The 20,961-nt window shown below is 35.1% G+C and overlaps 1 protein-coding gene across 1 annotated transcript in view; it reads right to left on the reverse strand.

The window, feature by feature from the left end:
- Positions 1-238: 238 nt before the first annotated feature.
- Positions 239-20,961, reverse strand: part of KCND2 (potassium voltage-gated channel subfamily D member 2) — a 483,545-nt gene continuing 462,822 nt past the window's right edge. The window contains exons 2-6 of the mRNA XM_081147460.1: positions 20,143-20,305; positions 11,124-11,219; positions 7,857-7,949; positions 4,289-4,536; positions 239-2,900 (exon numbers count right to left, since the gene is read on the reverse strand). Coding sequence (XP_081003586.1) covers positions 2,723-2,900; positions 4,289-4,536; positions 7,857-7,949; positions 11,124-11,219; positions 20,143-20,305 — 778 coding nt within the window. The 3' untranslated portion in view covers positions 239-2,722. The remainder of the gene's footprint in view (positions 2,901-4,288; positions 4,537-7,856; positions 7,950-11,123; positions 11,220-20,142; positions 20,306-20,961) is intronic.

Below are 20,961 nucleotides of genomic sequence, written 5' to 3' on the forward strand. Positions count from 1 at the left end.
AAGCAGTGACACTCTTTTATCTTTAAATGATATTAAAATTTCCCTTAAAGTCTCAAATTTCTCATTATTGGCAGTACTACTATCTCCACTGGCTTAGATTAGATTTAATTGTTATAATTGATGGGTTCTTTGTGTCTGTACATTACAGAGTTCTCCTAGATATGTATTAGGAGTGTGGCACATACTAGATTTTGGAAAATAAGAAAGTCTAAGAAAAAAGGACAACAGCCACCATGTTATCCTGTTCAAGCATGCACATGTTTTATTTAAGTATTCTCCAGGTCTATTTTTTCCAGCATAATGCAGATATTATGCTACCCTTTAAAATAAGATATATGAGTTTCAAACAAAATTGTCAAAAACAATGACCTTGGTTACTCCATATGGCACACAGAAATAATTACATTTCACTTACAATACAGATGCACTTAGCACAGTCATCAATAGTCATTCACCACCAACACAGTATATTTTTAACTCACCTAAAACATCAAAAAGTTGTTGTTTTTTTTTTCTTTTCCAAAAGTCTAAACAAAGTAATAGTTTGGGATAAATGATAAGTTGAAAAAGAAGCAGAATTATCAACTGAAATGATCTAACTGAATTGCATTTTTTAAATGTAATACTCAGAACGTAAAAATAGAACTTCTCATTGGGAATCAAAAGACCTAAGTATTCCTGATTGTGGTTTGTTTAGTCTACTTTTGAAAAAGTTTTTCAACAAATATCATCAAATAAGTTTCACTATATATTTGCTCTAGAAGCATAAAGTGACATGAGGCAGGTGTTAATATAATTGTTAGTATTCACACTCCAAGAAGGTTAGTAACTTTTTAAAAGACATACTAGAAATAAAGCCAGTTCTTCCCGAGAGAGAAAAGAGTTTATCTTACTTTCACTCAGCAAATGCTTATTAAAATCTACTGTGTGCACAGCATTGTTCTAGAAGCCATTCTAGAAATGGGAAGCAATAATTTCTGGCTTTACTTGAAAATAGTTGGATTAATTCCTTTGTATGATAAATTATGATAAGCATTTAAAAATCTCTACAGTAGAGGATAATTATTAACTTTTTCCATGTGTAGAAGCTAAACTTTATTCCTTACACTGGTGGCTTGGAATGAACAAAACTTTTCATTTGACATAAAAACTTTTTTACACTGTCACGTGCAGACATGTCTGCGGATATATTTTAAAGGTGAAAAAATATCTAGACTTTTTATTTAAATGACCATAGAAATCAACTTTGCATCATCAAACACCTGTCCTCCTGATTTAGTGGAGAAAATTACTCTTTGCAACATACAGAAAACTTTCTGAGATAAATTTGTGCCACCTTTCCGATGGCATAGAAAGCGTGTTTTCATCAAATATTGTTACATAAAGCACTTCAGTTTATCTCTGCATTTCAATTCACATTAGTTATTCTCAAAATTTATTCGAGATCTAGAGCAAAATAAGTAATACATCAAGTGAGATTCTGGGATCACTGATTCTGAGATAATGGTCCCAGCCAACTCTTTTTATGAAACAAACAGTGGTATATCCAATATTTGGGCTTTTCCATGACAGCAAAGAAGTTAGAGATAATTTATGGATATCAACTCTTTTCTTCTAATTTTTGACAAGGGGATTGATGATGATAATCTACTTACAAGATGCTTTGCTGGGAATACAAAAGTAGGAAAGTCAATTGAACTACAAAACATTAGTCCAGTTGATGACAATAAACCCAATAGAAAGGCGCTATAGAAACACAGGAACAGGAAATGCACTGTCACGGGAACACAGTGGACCAAAGAATATTACTGAAAAACATTTATGACACAAGAGTTTTGGATTAAAAAGTTATCTAAAACCTGGCCACACTAAAAGTTTTTCTATGAATGTGGCTCTTACTCTTACAGAATTTATGAAGATTTGGAAAGTATTACAACAAAAATCCTGATTCCTGATACAACAGGTGTACAGTGAATTATTGCAGTTGTAACAGTATCTAGGTGCAAGGTAAAATGATAACTAATACTGAACTATCTGAACACTTTAGGTTTACCATAGAGCATCTCCATGAGAAATACTGCAGTTCCTAAAGGAGTTTATTTGCACAGCCCACCATGGAACATGAACAATCAGCTTGTTGTAAGTGCACAGAAATTCCCCCTTTCTACATTTATAGTGTATCATGCCTATTCTGAAGACAACATAAGGAAACTGAGATCACTACTCCAAAGAATTCTAGCATGCATTATGATGGTTTCCTTCAGTCAATACAAATGTGTTGCATGAGTTTTTTTAATATGCAGTAATCTTTGTCATAGCCACAATGTTCATGGTTTTAACAGGAAAAATTTTTATCAAAATGTTTTCTATTTTTTTGTTTGTTTTGCATTCAACCGGAACATTAGGTTCAAAGATTTATTTTATTTTATTAAAAAAGAGTTCTGGTCATAAGAAGCATCAATAGGCGGCATTTCATTGTGCTCATTCACAAAAGCCAAAGGGCCACAGACTATTCCTCTGTACAACAGGTCAAACTCTAAAGAAATGCCATTTGGTGGTTTTATTTCCATCCTCTAGTTTGGAAGCTTTGTTTTTGTTTCACTTGCAACATTCTTGCTTTGCCGCTTTTATCTGCAAAACGTTTATCTTTTCTTCTTTCTTCTACATTGGTATTCTTTCCACAGCCAGGGCTCAAATTCTCCTAGACCTGATTTCAATTGTCTTACAAAGCAGACACTCTGACAATGTTTCCTCCTGAGTACTCGGGAGATTCTGGCCTGTCATCTCCTTCAGGAGTGGTTACTGGAGGTGTTGGGATGCTTATTATTGCTGTAGTCACATAAGGTTGTTCACAGTTTAGTTTAACACACTCTTCCATTTTGGCATTTAAACTGGATCGGCTGATGAGGAAAAAAATAGATTTAAGAAGGTAAGTTGTTTACTTAAATTTTTTTTCCCTACAACGGAGGTATACATAGTGTCACATTTATAAGTAACATTTTAAATGTCTAAGAACAATCATCATAATTTAAAAAAAGGAAGCACCAAACTTTAATATACAGGGTTGGCAAAAGTAGGTTTGCAGTTGTTCGTATGGAAAATAATACAATAGTTAATAAATAATAATATAAGAATAAACTCTGTATTTCACATACTCACAACTGTAAACCTACATTTACCCCACCCTATATGTTAAAGTGAACATCAGTCAGGTCCATAATCATATATAAATGTGTAAAAACCAGCTAAATTTGGACTCATCAATGTTATATAAAAATGTAAGAAAGAGGATCAGGTAATTTTTGAAACACTGGGTTGTGCAAAATAGTTTTCTTTAAGACAGAACCTCTGAGAGGTTTGAGATACCATTGTAAAGAGGATATATCCTATAAATATGCCTCGATTCTTTGACCACAGAATCATTTTACTATCTTGTCTCTTTGGGATATAGGGTGCCCTTAAAGCTTTCAACTTTGTGACACCCAAATGTTAAGAATCCCAAAAAGGTAGCCATTATTAATACTTAAAGGCTTTCTCCAACTGGTATTCTTGCATGAGTTTTATACTCTAAGTGGGGAGGGGGGGAGAGGGAAAGGAGAAAGGAGGATATACATAGGAACTTCAAACTATTTTACTTTCATGGAAAACAATTTAAATGTTTAAGCAAAAAAAAAAAACACCAATAGAAAAATTTTACTTAAATTGTCCATAAACTCACCAGAGGTAAACATTTTAGCATTTCACTTATCTTTCTTTGAATTGGATTGATTTTTGTGTTTATTGTGGCCAAAATACTTTTTTGATCAAAATCGTACATTGATTCAAAAGATTTGTGTAGACATTTTCATTTTTCACTGTCACATAGACTCTGTTGATTTATTTATAGGTGCTGTTAAATACTTTTTAATCATATTACTGTCAGTTTCATTTGTCTCTTTTACCAGTGTTGACTATCATTTCAGGCTACTTAGGTTTACCTAAGGGGCTCCTGAGTATAGAGGTGTCTGTTCAAATAAGAAACAGCTATAGAACTGAAGAGGCAGGAATACATTTGTGGTTGCCTGACTGCCTTGTCTTCTCTCTACTTTTTTAATATTGCTACAACTACTCTTATAACTCTTAATGAATATTACAGTAGATCCATTTTCCTATTTGTTACAGTCTAAGCTTTGTCTCATTCTAAACTCTAGGAACTAGGATTTAGAGGCCACAAATGTAGCAACAAAACTGCAGGTGGAGATATGCTCTGGGAACCACCACAGGTGTGTGTCCACATAGATTAATCTACCTGTTAGATAGCGGATTTCTCTCCACACATCTGATCTGAATTGTACTGAGTTCTTGCACACTGCCTCGATGGCTTCCTGATACATTGGCATTTGGGATGCGGAAAGTTTTTTTGTGTCTTCGTGAACAGCAAGTGCCGGTGACTCCTTGTTGTGAAGAGAGAGAGGGACTGTGACTTGAAGGGCGATTAACAGTCGAAACCTCCATGCAACTTTCTTCAAAGGCTTGTTCATCCACAAACTCGTGATTCTGTTCCATAGTTGTAAGAAAATGTGAAGAAAGACAGAAACATACTTTAACTTTAAAAAAGAAAACGAATAGCTTTATTTTTAAAACTAAAAAATGTCCACCTACATTTAGACTATCCAATGGGTAACTAATACCATTTTCATAAAGATTAGCATATCAAAGCCACTTAATACTGGCATTTGTGGGAAAATAAAATCTCTCTAGTGAGACCTTGAGATTGCTACATGAAGGCTGATTTAGTAACTATTTGTAGGCTAACTTTATCTTGAAATATCATTTATTAAATATCAAAACTAAAAGTTATAAACTAAAGAAAAAAACCTTGAAAATGAATATAGATAACACCCACAAAAATGTGTAAATTCACATTGATTTATTTTTAAACAGATTGAAATTATGAGAAAGAGACTATTTTAATCCAAGTTAGATTGCCTGTTATATAAAAGCAATTATTTTCACATGGAATTGAAAACATTTTTAAACTAGAAAATAAGGTACCTAGGACACTTCACATTTCTTTAGATGTTCCTATAACATTCTCAGTAGAGAAAAAAATATGACTTATTAGTTAAATAAATACAATATATTTATCTGCAAAATGTGTCACTTTATGTTTGACCCTGAAGAGGGGGTTAGCACCGAACTTTTCAGGTCTCCTTTCTTATCTCTGTGATACAGCAGTAGGTGTATCTTTTGGGGGAAGAAATATTAGTCATGCTCTGTTAACCATGATTTTAGCTATAGTTATAAGAAATATCAATCATGTTCTGTTAACTATGATTGTTCTGTTCTAACTAAAGGAAGTGCATTCTAACCTGGTTGGGAGTTGTATGCCCCAGGACAATCAGAATGTGATCCATTCTCCTTTATTGTCTATGATCATGGAAAGATTAACAACCTTGTTTTAGAAACATAAGGGACCTAGAGACATCCCACCCTTTTGCAACCTCCAACCTGAAATTTTTGTAACCTATAAACCATTATACCCATTCTTATTCCTCTTTGCTCACTTCCCCATGTAATCTTTGTCCTGCTACCCAATATAAGGAACCGGCTTATGGGGGGGTGGGTTAAAGCAGATTTTATGTGGACAAATCCTGATGCTCTCCCATTTTGCCAGCATTACTGGAATAAATGCTCATATACAATTCAACCCTGTCTCTGCTTAACTGGCTCAAGAGGTGACAGGCATCCCAACCCATTGTGTTGGATTTCATATTCAGAATCTCTAGCTGTGTTTAGAGTCCTTCTAGCCAAGAAGCAAATAGTGATGGACATCATTTCATATACTACATCTTAGAGAAACACAATGTAAAATTTGCTTTAAAAATGAAATAAGTATCTCCTAAAATGCTTATGGAAGACTTTTACCTCAGTAATATAAGGAAAAGCATTTTTGGTCCTAGCTACTAAAAATTATTTCAATTACCATTTTTTTCTTTGTGTTGGTGGGAATAGTTTTATAATGGGAGACTTTGCACATGCAGAATTCCACTTAACTATCTCTCATCTTAAACATTAGCAAAACAATTGAAGCAATTCACTGGCTAATAGGAAATAGATTGTTTTAGTTACTCATTTTGTCATTTCTTTGCTGAGACAAGCATTTTGAAGTAAATGAAATTTAACATGCTACAATTGAAAGTCCAGAGAAAAATGTGTTCAGATAAGATAGAATTTTATGTTAAATATTAAATTTTATAGAAAAATATAGTTCACTAAGGATTCATATTGTTTTCTTCTCTTGTAATGCACATTTCACGTACATAATAAAATTTATAATGTGTGAGATTTTAATTTATCTTTTCAGTGACTGGAAGAAGTCATTCTGCTGCTGGTTACCATATATTTTTGTAGGTAGCTCAACTTAAACTATACTGATTGGTATTAAATATTTTTTGATTGAAAAAGCCCTAAATGGTAAAATAGTAAAAAAAAATAAATGAAAAGATAGTCATAAATACCTTCTATTATTATTTAAATTTCAAAGAATTATCTTAGTAAGTTATAGACCTGTCCATAATTTTATTTAAAATGCAGCTACAGTCCTATAATTTCCCTGTTTAAAGCCTCAAATAATTTTCCATTTCAGATGAAGATCCAAATTTTTCACATGCCTCAAAAACCTAGCATTTCTAGTTACTGCCTTTCTCTCTGTCTCCTCTTGTGCTATGCTACACTCTCTCCTTCTTACTATCCTCAATGTCCTCTTAGATCAAATTCTAGCCTTCCTCAGGTTACATCACATTTTAGCCCCTTTATTTCTTCACCTAGCTCGCTCTTAGTCATCCAGTGGGTTTCAACTCAGGTTCCTCCAGGAAGCCTTTCCTGATCCTTTACCCTATGGTTCCACCCTCTTTGCTCCAATCACTGTGGCCAGTTGTTGCTTTGCTGCTCATTGCTGTTCTCTAGTAATATCTGTATTTTGTCCAACACGTAGAGTTTGATGGGGGCAGAGACCACACCTGACTTCCTGGCATATCTACGGTCTTGTCTCACTGTGTGGTACATGGTAGGCACGTAGTACATATTTGTTGAATTATTATATAGGTAAATGAAAGTAGATGAATAAATGTATGGGCGATATGTTGGAACTGAGAATACAAATATGCATCTCTGGTGAGTGAGTGAGACGACTTGATCCAAATATGGTGAAAGTTTTGTTCTGCTCTGTGGTCACACACTGTGACGTCTTTTGACAAGTTAGCTAGAGAATGGGTGTGTTTGCTAAAGAGGAGGTCTAATTGGGAGCCAATGGAGAAATGAACACTCAATCCTCAGTCAAAGGGTCATGACACTGATTAAACACCATATTTTTTCTTATAAAAACAGATAGTTTTATTATCTATCTGTGTTCATTATACCTGTGAGTGAAAGAAATGCTTATATTTATTCATTCTCTATTTTTTATTATTGCTATTGATATTCCCTTAGTCCAGATGTCAGGAAGACTTGAACTTCATTATTTTTTTTTCCTGTTTAATTAGCAGTTTTAGAATCAGGGTAAAATGATGTTTTATAGGACTTGCAGTTGGCTATTAGAAAACTACTCTCCATCTGCATTAAACTAGTATTTTAGACTAGAGTGAAGATAACAACTAAGGATAAAAACATTTTAATAAGTCTCTAAAACACTTTCCAAACTGAAATGTCACAATATAGTCTTTCAGAGTAATTTCAAATATTGTGGGTTGTTTTTGTCTTTTATTATATTTTCCAGTAATGCAGGCAGTAAAATCCTGCCTGGAAGGATTGAGTATTCACAGAAGCAAATGGGATTACTGTGAGTATTAGGGCAGGCAGTTATGCTGGTTCCTTACCGTCGTTTTTTCCAGGCAGTGAAGCAGGTGGTGGTGCTGGGTTTCAAAGCTGGAGCCGGATTTGCTGACAAAAGCCTGCTCATCCTCAGAGGACTGTGAACACAGAGAGGACAGAGTGTTTTCTATTTTATTTGCAAACAATGAGAACATCAACTGCACATTTCCATAGAGAAATCTGGCCTATTTCCTGAAATTAAGTGGCAACATTTTATTATTATTATTATTTTTAGTTAGAAAAGGACAACCAAGCAGTTGCTTTTAAGTTTGATAATCATTATTTGCATTTTTTTTTCTTTTCAAATTAGCAGTCTGGCCTTTTAGATTTGTCTCCCTGAACAGAAAACTTAAATTTTTTCTACTCATTCAACTACCAACTATCTTTGAAAACCTGATAGCCGTTATTTTTGGATAATAAAATTTAATCTACTACTTAAATAATCCTGAAAATGGTATCGTGCTCACCTAAATAAAAACTATTTTGTAAGTAAAGATGATTGGAATCCTAACTATAAAAAGAAAGTTTTGAGTTATAAGTGGCTTCTCAAATTGTATTTCATACTGTGTGACTTCTATAACACTACATGGTGTTCCCTCTCTATTAAAAAGTAAAAGGAGCTCTAGCTGTTTTTGCCCAGTGGTTAGAGCATCAGCCTGAGTACTCAAGGGTATCAGGTTCGATTCTGGTCAAGGGCATGTACCTTGGTTGCAGTCTCAATCCGTGACCCCAGTCAGGGCACAAGTGGGAGGCGACCAATCATGTGTCTCTCTCACATCAAGTTTCTCTCTCTCTCTCTTTCACTCTCTCTGAAATGCAATGGAAAAAAATATCCTTGAGTAAGGATTAAAATAACTTTTTTAAAAAAATAAAAGGAGACCTCATCTCATCCCCTACTCCCACTCAAATGAACTTTAAGGTAGATAAGTAATTTTGAAATAAAAAATAATTGGGTATTTAAGTCATGGAGCATTTTTTATCTTTCTCATGTAAAAAGAGTTCTAAACTCACCTCCAAAGTGGCCAAGGTTATCTCCAACACCATCAAACAATGAAATGCTGTGAACACTAGTGGGTATCTACAAGTCAACTCAATTTGGACACTATCTACCTGGAGATAGCATCACTTTACACAGGTTGAGGGCTCAGTCTTGCAAAACTGCTCTCCCTCTCCCCCCGTGAGATTCCAGTTGCAATCATAAATTATCACCTGTGCTTCTGACCATCTGGCTATAGATTGGAGAGGTTCTAGTGACCCTTCCCTTGAACTTCAGATGTCAATTGCAAGTGGAATAGTTACCTGTGCTTCTTACCAACTGGCTATAAATCAGAGATTCCCACAATCTGCTCCCTGAATTTGATTAGTTTGCTGGAGCAGCTCACAGAACTCAGAGAAACATTTTATTTACTAGATTAATGGTTTATTATAAAAGGATATAATATGATTTAGGAACAGTCAAATGGAAGAGATGCATAAGGCAAGGTATGTGAAAGGGGTGAGGGGCTTCCATGCTCTCTGAGTATGTCACCTTCTCAAATTGTTAACGTAATTAGTTAGATATTAATAAAAGAAGGGAGCAAAGGGAATAAGATATTAAGAAGCCTAATCAACTAGGGAGCTGAACCAGACATCATGCCTAATAAACTAGAGAGCTGAATCAAATAAACCTGATTAAGTCTGGAAGTGACAGTTTCAGACACCACTGGGGATCACAGAGTTTTACCACCAAAGGGATTAACACTCCTCCGTTTCTTGTGTTGGGAGGAAGGACCAGCTTTCCAATCAACTCAGGGTACAACCAGCCCACTTTCCCAGACTAAGGGGGGAGTAATAAATCAATAAAGGAGAAATTTCTCTGCTGGGCACATGCTCAGTAGAAGCCAAGATGGTCCAAGGAGAGGTCCTTCCACTATGAAGTATGTGCAGTAAAAACTAAGATGGGGCAGAGCCTAGCCTGGGAAAAGAATTTAATTGGACAAGGGACAGAGAACCTGAAAGATCTAGGAAATGGATTGGAAAGGAGGAGGACCCAGCATAAGTCCACAAAGGATTGTTTAGTTATTTTGAAAGAGCACCTGGTGCTTCCCAAGCCTGATATAATATAATCCAAGCTTCACAAAGGCAAGTGCTCTCTCTTTTTCTCTCTCAGCACTCTCTCCTCAGGGTAACACACATTTGTGGGTTCATGTGTTCATGTGCTCTCTCTCTCCATAGCAGCCACGTGGGCTAGCAGCTGCCTGGGGCACATCAGCCGGGGAGCTCCAAGTGTAGGCTCCAAGTGTAGGCTCCAAGTGTTGTCTTCAGCTCCAAGCCTGGATACAATAATGCAGCACCAGCTGAAGTTCCACAGGGAATAGAAGCTTCACTAGCTGGGCAGGGACAAAAGCTGAGCTAGAGTAAACTTTGTCATGGACTAAGCCAATGGCACACAATTTTTGGACTCTGGACCTTCTTCTGGGCTTGATGAAAATACAAGGCTGGACTTTTTTCACCCCACAGTGGGATGAATGGAGATGAGACACCAGAAACCTGAGGCAACCTTCTATTTCTATTCCAATAAATCTTACCACTACATCTCATCCTCCCATATGTGGGTCCTTGGAAATGCATTTTTTGTGACTCCATGAGAGGACCCCATTTCCACTGGCAACAAAAATCTCTACCTGTTCACTAACCAGAAAGCTCTCCAAACTCCCTTCTTTTGAGTTTTTGTGGAAGCTTCATTACCTAGGCATGATAAATTAAATAAACCATTGGCCATTGGTGTTGAACTCAATCTCTGATCCTTCTCCATTCCGAGGAGGTTGTGGGGTGGGATTGAAAGTTCTAACCTTCCAATCACTTAGTTGGTTCCACTGATAACCAGCTCCCAACCTTAGATCAGCTCCAGAAGTCACCTCATTAACATAACAAAAGGCACCTTTTAAACTCTCCTCCGTTAGGAAATTCTAGGAACTTAGAAGTAGGAAGAACCAAATATACATATATTCCTTATTAGAAATCACAACATCACACTGCGTTTACATCAGAGTGTCTAAAAATCTTGCCCAATCACAAATGAGAATCATGATTCACTGGCAATATTTAATAGACCAGTTTCTAATCTGCTACCATCAATAAGACTGTAGGGAGAGGTTATTAAAAAATGACACTTTCGTTGTTTTAGTAACCATTTTCATAACTACCCACAATAAAATTATGTGGTTAAGTAGAAATTAATCAATATTACATCAATAAATTGAGCATTAAAAAAGTGAGGTGCTTGACCATACCTGCAGTTGATTACTGAGTAAACCATTCCGTTTACTTTGCATGTAAGCATTTGCACTCCCGCTTTTGGCTGCCCGTATCCTGGCAAGTCTGGCTTTCTATAGGAGAAGAAAAATGAATGTCCTGTTAATACTTAATGAATTGTATTCTTAAAACAGTGTGTATACTCTTGTATAATTCCAATGTCAGCATACGTATGTTTAAAAATATGCCAGCTTCTGTAACTATTGACAATTAAATTTTCATCATATTGAGGCAGGTTAGTAAGAAAGTCGGAAAATTCCCTGGCAAGTGGAATGAGGAAACTGAGACAAACGACTGAACAAACACACAAATGGCTAAACAAACTGTCAGAACAGCTCAGCAATAAATCATGAGACCCTATCTCCCTAACTGAAGATGTCTAAAAGCAGATGGTATAAATCACCATAGTCAGGGAGGTAGATAACAGAAACCAATTAAAGCCAGACTAATCCAACATAAAGGTAAAAATGACTAGAAAATGACCCCAGACTCCATTATATGCTCATTTTAACACATCAGCATATTAAACAACACACCCAGAAATGTAATGAATATTCTTTTGAGATCTTCCCCTGGGACCTCCCCTAAAATTCCCACCTATAGAAAATAGATAAAACACTCAGGACAAAAGATGCCACTATGTACTTCTCCGAGCACATCCACACCCCCTTTTCCTCAGGCGTGTACTTTGTTTCTTCTATTCTAAGATCTAAGGGTCCCAACAAGACCTGCACCCAGGGGAGCAATGGGCAGTGGCAGCCTGTCCTGGAAGTACCCCCAATCCTATCTCCAGGGGTCCTTTCTTTGCCTCACTGTCCTAAACTTTAATAAATTTACCATCACTTTCACCTACACTCATGTCTTGAAATTTTTCCGGAATGAGTCAAGAACCTGAATGTAATGCTTGACTTGGGAAAGGTCCTGGACTATGCCCAGCAGGACCAACCCTGAGAGCAGAATCAGTCTGGTAACAATATGAGTGCTTTATTTTAGTTACCAGATCAGCAAGATCAATTAACTACTTTGGAGCTGGGTTATGCATTTAAGGATTGTAATTAAGTCTTTACAGTAAGATCAAGTTATTTCATTATTGCTTCTGTCAATTGTGTTAAGAGAAAAATAGCTGTATTACTTTACTTATATTTTCAATTATCCCAATCTGAGTAACGTAATGAAATAAAGACCCAGCAAAACAGCTTCCAACTCTTTTCATTTAAATTATATGTCCTTTTAAAAATTAGTAATTAAGTTTCAGAAACCAATTGCCATTCTTTTTTTCTTTCTTCCTCTCTCCATCCCTTAAAAAAGCAAAAAACAAAATACAGAAAAGTATTTAGTTGCATCCATGCCCTAAATATAAACTTTTTTTTCCAATCAATTTGCTCTATTGGCCAATGTAGAACCCAAGCTGAACAATAGGGGCTTCTAAAAAAATTCCTAAATTTCTCCACTTCTTAATGGCACAGGTCCACACAAAAACATGCTCATCTGATTTCTATTTCACTCTTAAATTTCACTCATAGTGCTCCTCACTGGAGAGACTCATAAGATTATTTTTAATTTTTAAAGCATTTATGTATAGAGAATGCTCTTCAATTTAGAGGGTTTTGGGTGGTCAGTGAATTGTTCACATTGACAGAAAGATCATCAATGTGATATTGTTGAGCAAACTGACAGTTGAGCCAGATTTCCAGGTTTTCATTCTGCTCTAGAACTGCTGTCATATGTCTGCTCCAGACTGTCATGGAATGAATCTGATTTTCACTTCCTGGAGAGCACTGTTTTGGTGACCATTCCATTTATATGACATGTATCTAGCATGTGTGTGTAAAGAAGCAACTGGGATATCTTGGATAAAAACTTTTTTGTAAAATTATCTAATAAAAACTCCCTTTCTCCCCCCATACCATCTTTAGTTTCTAGCCATGGAATATTCCTTTTAATAACAATTTAAAAATTATCTAGATTTTAAAAATGGAAAATGAATACATACATGTGACAAAAAATTTAATACTACAAACATGCATGGAAAAAGTCAGTCTCTCTGGACCCTTGGAGCTACCTTACTTTTATGCTTCAGAGGCAACCACTGACAATATTTCTAGAGAATCTTGCCAGTTTTCTAGGCATATAAAAGCAAGTATGTGTAGATGTATATACACATACATTTTACTTGGGAGAGTATTTTTCACACTTTTACACTCATTTCTTTTCACCCTCATCACATTTAATACAGCTTACAACTCCTTCCATATCTACATATCTAGATCCACCTCACTTGTTTATAGATGTATAATATACCACTGTATGAATGAAGCATCATTTATTTAGCCAGGCAACTACAACTGATTTTTAGTGTCATTTGCTACTACAAGCAATGCTGCCTGTTTTAAATATGATAATCAGTTTGTCAGCAAAACAAATTTCTTGAAGCCGAATTATCCCTCGACCAAGATGTGTGTATGTGTGTGTGTGTGTTTTGTTTGATAGGTTTTACCAAACTTACTCCAAAGTTGTTGTACCTAGATGACCTCTCACCCACAGCATTTAAAAGTAACACTGAGATGTCTGAAGTTCTCAAAATAGCATTTAATATATCATCTGGCTTCAACTTTACTCCTCTCTTTCTCCATGAATTTATTCTTCTTGTGTGCTGATTCCAGGTTAAAATAAAGCTTTGTACCAAGATCATATTTATAAGTGATGGGAAAAGTAGGCAACTTTTTCTCATTGTTGACAGTATAATGTTTGCATCACCTAAAATACTGAAACAATCTACACAAAGAAGTTGGAAGTTAGAAAATGCTTAACTTCAGAGCCATGCTGCTAACCAGGATTGCAGGCCAGGCTCAACAAAACAATAGCAAATGACGCATATTTGGAAATAACTTAGAATTGACAGTAGAAATTCAGAAATAAGTAAGTTAAATACACATTTCATTTTCAGAAAAGGGTTATTGTTGAAATGTCAGCCTTTAAGTCTCATTGGATTCCTGGAACAATCAATGCTTTGTTTGCTTCCCTTCCTCCCTTCCTCCCTTCATCCCTCCCTCCCTCTCTTCTGCCTGCCTCCTTCCTTCCTTCCTTCCTTCCTTCCTTCCTTCCTTCCTTCCTTCCTTCCTTCCTTCCTTCCTTCCTTCCTTCCTCCCTTCCTTCCTTCCCTCATCCTCCTCTTTGTCTCTCTCTTTCTGCAACTACTGATTGCAATTATATATCATCATAGTTACTAGTTTCTATATCATAGTTACTAATCTTACCTATGTCATTCTCTCTGCATTTAGCAGATGTATTAGGCACATCATGCCTTTCATAAAGGGGGCATATAGATTAACCAAAAGGAAAATGAAATATCTTTCTCATGGAAAGCCTATATATAGTGGTAACCACTACCATAGAAGTAGTTCTAATGCTTAGGGAAAAAGAAGCAGTTATGTTAGAGACAGAATAGCCATTTTTCTAAGTCATGTACTGTGCTAGAAAAAAAAACACACCTCCCATCTCAATTTCAATTACCAGTTTTCTTTCATTTTGGGTTATTGGTTTAATTGTTCTTGTGGAGCACCACATCAAATATCTGTTGAATGCTAGCCTTTATGACCTGTGATTATATCTTTGTTTCCAGCAGGTAATTGAGAGAAATTCTTTTACAAAGCTATTTTAGAAAATCACTTTACTTCTGATCCACTCAGTATGACAGTCTTGGCAACTCTGGCTGTGTAATTGGGAGGTTAAAAGAATACTATTTTCACTAGTAAGAGGAACTGTATTCCTTCCAGCCAGCTACCCTCAGCCTTGTAGGAAATACAGCTTCTTTGCATGGTCAAGTACTAGAAAATATTATGGAATTAGAGGAAGGTTTCAGTAAATATTAAGCCTATATGAAAAATAGGAGGCTGCCAAAATTTAATTAAAAATAAGGCTTATATTGTCAGTATAAAAAATAGCTTTGCAGTTATTTTTAAATTCCTTATCTGCCTTTAGAAATATTGATGGTGTTGGGAAAAAATTGTTTGTCTTATAAGCTCATTTTCACTATGCATCCCAATTCTTCATAAATTTATTTATTTTTCTTAATTCTCTAAACTTGGGGGTTTCTCAAAGTTAATTCCATAAAACTCATAACTGTTATAGGTAAAAACTAAATGAAGTTAACTGGTTCTGTGATCAAGAAAGTTTGGGAAATGCTGAGAGGTTAAGCAGGTTTCCTTGAATTTGGATTTCTCCCAACAGATCACATTGTGGATCTTCATTGTGAAGATGAAAGGGGGATATAGTATGCAATTGTTCTCAGACTAATTTGGCATGAAGTCCTTTTATTGTGGAGCATCCAAAGGCTAGTGTGCAGTACTTTTTAGCAAGTTGATTGTTTTTTCAATTGCACCAAATAACATTATATAGACTCTACAATGTATTCTCTGGAACAGAGGCCGGGATGCCAATCAGAAAAAGATGCATAAGTCTTAAACCATTGAGACAGCAACTTCTTTAAATGGGTTTCATCTTCTAAGTAAGGTATGATGTAGATTGAAAGACATTATATTACACTATCTTCTTATCAAATCACAAAATGTTTTCAATACTTTTGAAAAATAAAGGTATCTTAGGCAGCCTTGTGAGATAGAGAAGGCTTTCTCCCTTGTAATCTGGGGCAATTCTTTACTTCTCAAATATCAGACCACATACTTTCTGTATATTTTATTCAGGAAATTGTATTTATATTTGTAACTTTCATTTAAAGTTTAATAAAATGTCTCATGTGGAAGTAGCATATTAAGCTTTGTCAGCTTTTAAAAATTTAGTTTAAGGATTTTATTGGAATCTTACCATTTGTTAAGGAAAACCCTAGAAATGAGACAAGTTTGTGCCAAATAATAATAAAAGAAAGAGAGGAAGGAAGTCAGTGGGAGAAAGTGTAAGATTTCCAGCTCTAAAGTTTGTTCATCTTGGAGATGGCAGGGCTGGACAGAAGTGGTGCTGGGATTTAGGTCAGTGGAAGGGACACTGGAAGGCTCAGAGGAAAGGTCAGTGGAATGAGAGAGCAGCAAGAGGACTGGATGTAGAAAGAGGGGAGAACTGAAACAGGATGTAAGCAGGCATCAGGGACAAAATCATGCTTCCCAATACTATTTTCAGTTGGTCCTAGTATTGCCCACTCTACTCTAAGAATGGAGGGCATGTAAAGGTGAATAAGACCTCACTGTTCCTTCTTTCACTGTTTTTACTTTGCTGAATGTATAGGCAATGGTTCTCAAAGTGTGGTCTCCTGATCAGCAGTGTCAGCATCATTTGGGAACTTGTTGGAAATGCAAATTTCCAGGCTGTCCTCCAAAACTACTAAATCAGATGCTTTGGGGGTAGAGTCCAGCAATTTGTATTTGAAGAAGCTCTTCCAATGATCCCAATGAATCTAAAGTTTGAGAACCACCATAGCAGAGTATGATAAATAGTAGATTGAATATTGATAATATATTTTTTTGTGTCAAAGTCAACATCTTCATGTGAAAAGTAAAATAATTCATTTACATAATACATTGTCTGTACATCAATTGGCTCATTGATTTCAAGCTTCTCACTGTATTTAGAATTATCTATAGGAAAATCCCTAAAGATTCATAGTTCTAATAATGCCAGAATTTTCTTGTTTTAGATTTTAATTAATAGGTATGTGAATGCAAGCAAGTAATCTGTAAAATAGAAATAATAACACTTCCTTTGCAAGTTAATTGTGAAATTATAAATAACAGATATAAAACACCTGGGACATACTAGAAACTCTAGAGAGGGTGGTTGTTGTTGCTATTATCATTATTAAATTATAATTATTATTACTATTATGCATGATAATTACTCACCAGTTAGCTTTGTAAGTATGCAGATGATTAAGAGGTGTGATTTGAATTTTAATACAGGGTAGGCTCTTTGCTTCAAAATATCAACCCTGCCACCTGTCACTGTATCAGCTTAGCTTCACTTTGGCTAATATATTCTATTTAATAAATGTTTATTGAATAACTGAGTGAATAAATAAGTCTATTAAAATACAATTAACTATAAGGGTAGGGGAAAGATGTTACAGGTTTAACCTGCATTCACTCACATGTCAGTGTTTTGTTAAGAGTTTATCAAGGAGTGATAGAAATGGGGTAAATGATGCATTCCCTTTAAAGGGTAGGAACAGGTAGTGAAAACAAGAAGAATACTTGCTAGTGGAAAAAATCTAGAAGAGGGAAAGTATCCCTTAGTGAAGATGGGAACATTCTCAAATGCATATTGTGTATATCTAATGTTTTTTCTTGAGCTTGGAGTTTGCAATGGGACCAAACACCTCAAAACCCTATCTAAAAAAACATTTTGCAATATTACTTATTATTCTGCTTGACTGATGTTTTACTAAATGGACTGGACTCCTTGCTTGGCTGAATTAGACGGTTATTTTTGCATACCTTTGGTATTTGTCAAATCACCCAGTTCCAGATAAATCTAAACTATCTTGGCCTAATGAATATTGATTCTGTTTTTGTTTTCATCTCCTGGGAAGGAATATAGGAAGTATGCCTTGGTAACCTATTTAGTTCCATATTCACTGCTCTTTCTTAGATAACTATTCTCAGTTTATTGGTCACAGACTATTTATACCAGGTTATTATATTTGGCTTTATATAGCCAATATTTTTAGTAGTCATGAAATGTAAAATTCATTGCTTTATGGCAGCACTGAGAAATAGGAGATATTTTAAAAACACCGGAAAACCTTCATAAAACATGCTTTTCAATTTGGTGTACTTACTTACATCACATTTAAAATTTTTTCCATTTTAAATTTCTGTAGGCAAAAAAGCTTGTAAAATATAGGATTTCCTTTGTTGATTTGCTTGTTACAAATGGCAAAGTTTGAAAAAAGTTTGTATATTTTGGAGATTGGTTTATTTGAAAATCAGATTTGTAGTTCCTACAGTTTTCATAGAGATAGCTTTTTATGGCAATGAAAAAAATATTTATAGTTAGTTCTTATATTAAAGAAGGAATTTTGAGAATGAAGATTGATGGGTACTGGGGAGCTAAGATTTTTGTAATATTTTTGTTATTGTAAACAATATACTTGTGTGCTCAATAGAGAGTTTTTAAAGTGTGGCCAGAGTCATGGTTGAGGTGTAGGAAAGTCTCTGGTAGAAATTCCTCCATCTCTTCTGGCCAAAACTGTGCCCTGAATGAGACTATAACTGTCTAGAGGGTGCCTTCTTTTTTTCAACCCTCACTGTATACTGGATTATCAAGTCTACATATTCATGGTAACTGAACTACTATTTATTATTATGCTCTACAATAATTAGTTAAAGTTTAGATACTTTTAAAAAAGGAGAGAGAGATTCTGTAAATCAAGAAACTATAAAGCTTAAAGAATGATTCTTTTGTAGAGGAAGAGGACCTCTGACAATGGACATGAACAAGTTCTCTGAACAATACGCTATGTGACTGTACTTATTAACTTGAACTTTCTAAAGAGTTACTTTATGACATTTTATACTTTACTAAAGAGATTAACATAGTTCAAATGCATATTTAAAATCCTGTTCTGGAGTTACCTACACATTCAATTATGAACTGGTGCAAGAAAATCTCTCATGATATTTTATGGTTATTCCACATTACCCAGGTTGTGCATCTACCTTGGTCATGGTTATACATGTTTCTTGGATATTAAAAAAAAAGTGAATCCAACCTTAAAAGATAAAGATATTGTGTCTGTGAAGAATACTGAAAATCTAGCACCATAGATCTGAGGAAATTACAAAGAAAAATTTCCAAAATTAATTCTAAGCAACAAGGGTCCTGACTCTCAAGGTGATTATTTTGACAAAAGAATGGTGAAGGGAAGTGTACTAACATTTAGTCAGTTCTTTTTAGAGGCAGTCTACCATTGTGTTTAATGAACATGGGAGCCACATTGGCTTGGATTGAACTAAATGATGGTTTTCCAATTTATTAGGTATATGACCTTAAAATTTCTCAATTTCTGAGTACATTAGGATTCTCACAAACTAGGAATAATTTTGGTAATTAACTCCTACACTTGAAAGGTTTTAACAATTATTTTTTGAAAAACATTAAACCAGCACCTGGCACACAGTAAGCCATTAGTAAATATTTAAAGTGTTAATGTTATGGAAAGCTTATATAGATTTATATACACTTGCATATAATCTCAGTCTTAATGTGAGGTAGGTATTGTTTTCCCCATTTTGCAGAGGAGTATGTACCCTGCTTACTTTTAGAGGGATTAATTAACTGGTGTGAAGTTCAGAGAAACAGTAAACTGTTGGGCCAGGAATAGAACTTAGCTACAAGTGATCAGATTTCTCCTGCCTCCTGTGTCAATTTTGTAAAATAACCAAGACACATTTTGGTGCCCTTTAACAGGACACCTTGTGTACTGGGATCAGCTTGAACCCTGGTGGACAGAGACTAAATGAATCAGATCTAGAAATCTGATTCTAATAAAATTTGCCAAGAATCTATATTTGATTTTACTACTGTCATTAGTGTTGCTCACTACATATTTCTTTGTTTCTGCCCCTGGTTGCACAGTACTATTGTATTTCCCTGCCTACTTTGAAGTTACACATGGCTATGTGAATTGCTTTGGCTAATGCAATAGAGATGGAAGTGGCTTGGCCCACTTCCAGTAGGAGGTTTTAGGAATCAGTGTGTGATTCATCATGTCCTTTTACTTCTGCTTAAATGATTGCAGAAATACATTGTCAAGATGGAGTTTCCATCACTGGAGCAGTAATTGACTTGTAGCATGATTGAGAAATATTCCTTGTTGTGTTAAGTCACTGAGATATTAAGGTTCTTTGCTGTAGTATAATCTAGCTTGTGCTGACTGATGCAACTATCGACCAAATCTGGAACACTGAATAGCCAGTAAGGGGTTTTAAAGCTCACTGTGAAAAGTGGGAGATGCTAAATCATGGTTACGCAGAGCTGAATACGCACCTTTTGTGCTCTCCTTTTGTCTGCACGTTGATTTTGGTGGTAGATCCGACTGAAGTTGGACACAATCACTGGAACAGGTAGAGCAATAACCAAGACCCCACTCAATGAGCAGATGGATCCAAAAATCTTCCCTGCTATGGTTTTTGGTACCATGTCACCATACCTGGTTTAGAAAGGAAAAAATATATATATATAGTTTTAAGTCACAGAAAGTTATTCCTACCTGCTAAAAATATCTTTTTGCTTTAAGCCAAAAGATTCTTTTGGAGCAGTCTATCTCTAGTTCATGACTACAATACACATGGCTTAAGACTTTAATAAACCAGAAATTCAAAATGCATGAATATAAAAAATTATCTTTTAATGTTGCAGAAATTAATTCTAGACATTTAGAAACCTCTTTGCTTGGAAAATATTTTAAGCCAGATGATTTAATAATAGCCCTTCAATTTGCCCTTCCTATAATATGGCATATTTCTTCACATTTATTTAATCATAAATATTTATATGCTAAATTTTATGGTCTGGATAACATACTTTTCCACTTAATTTTTTCAACATTGGATTTGTTATAAAACTTAAGTAGAAAAAGTGATACATCACAATCCTTTCATCAGGTATAATCACTTAAAAATAAATTTTCCAAGGTCCCATTAACCTTCACTTGTGAAATTCAATGACCATTTCTACATGATAATCTTACTCAGTCTCTCAGTTGTATTTGGTCAGTTGACTTCTCTCTCCTTGAAACATGTTTTGTTGGCTTCAGTATCAGAAAATTTCCTTAGTGGTGCTTTTACCACATTGGCTGTTTATCTT

Source organism: Miniopterus schreibersii (assembly GCF_964146895.1).
Source record: "Miniopterus schreibersii genome assembly, chromosome: 9".
NCBI classification, from domain to species: domain Eukaryota; kingdom Metazoa; phylum Chordata; class Mammalia; order Chiroptera; family Miniopteridae; genus Miniopterus; species Miniopterus schreibersii.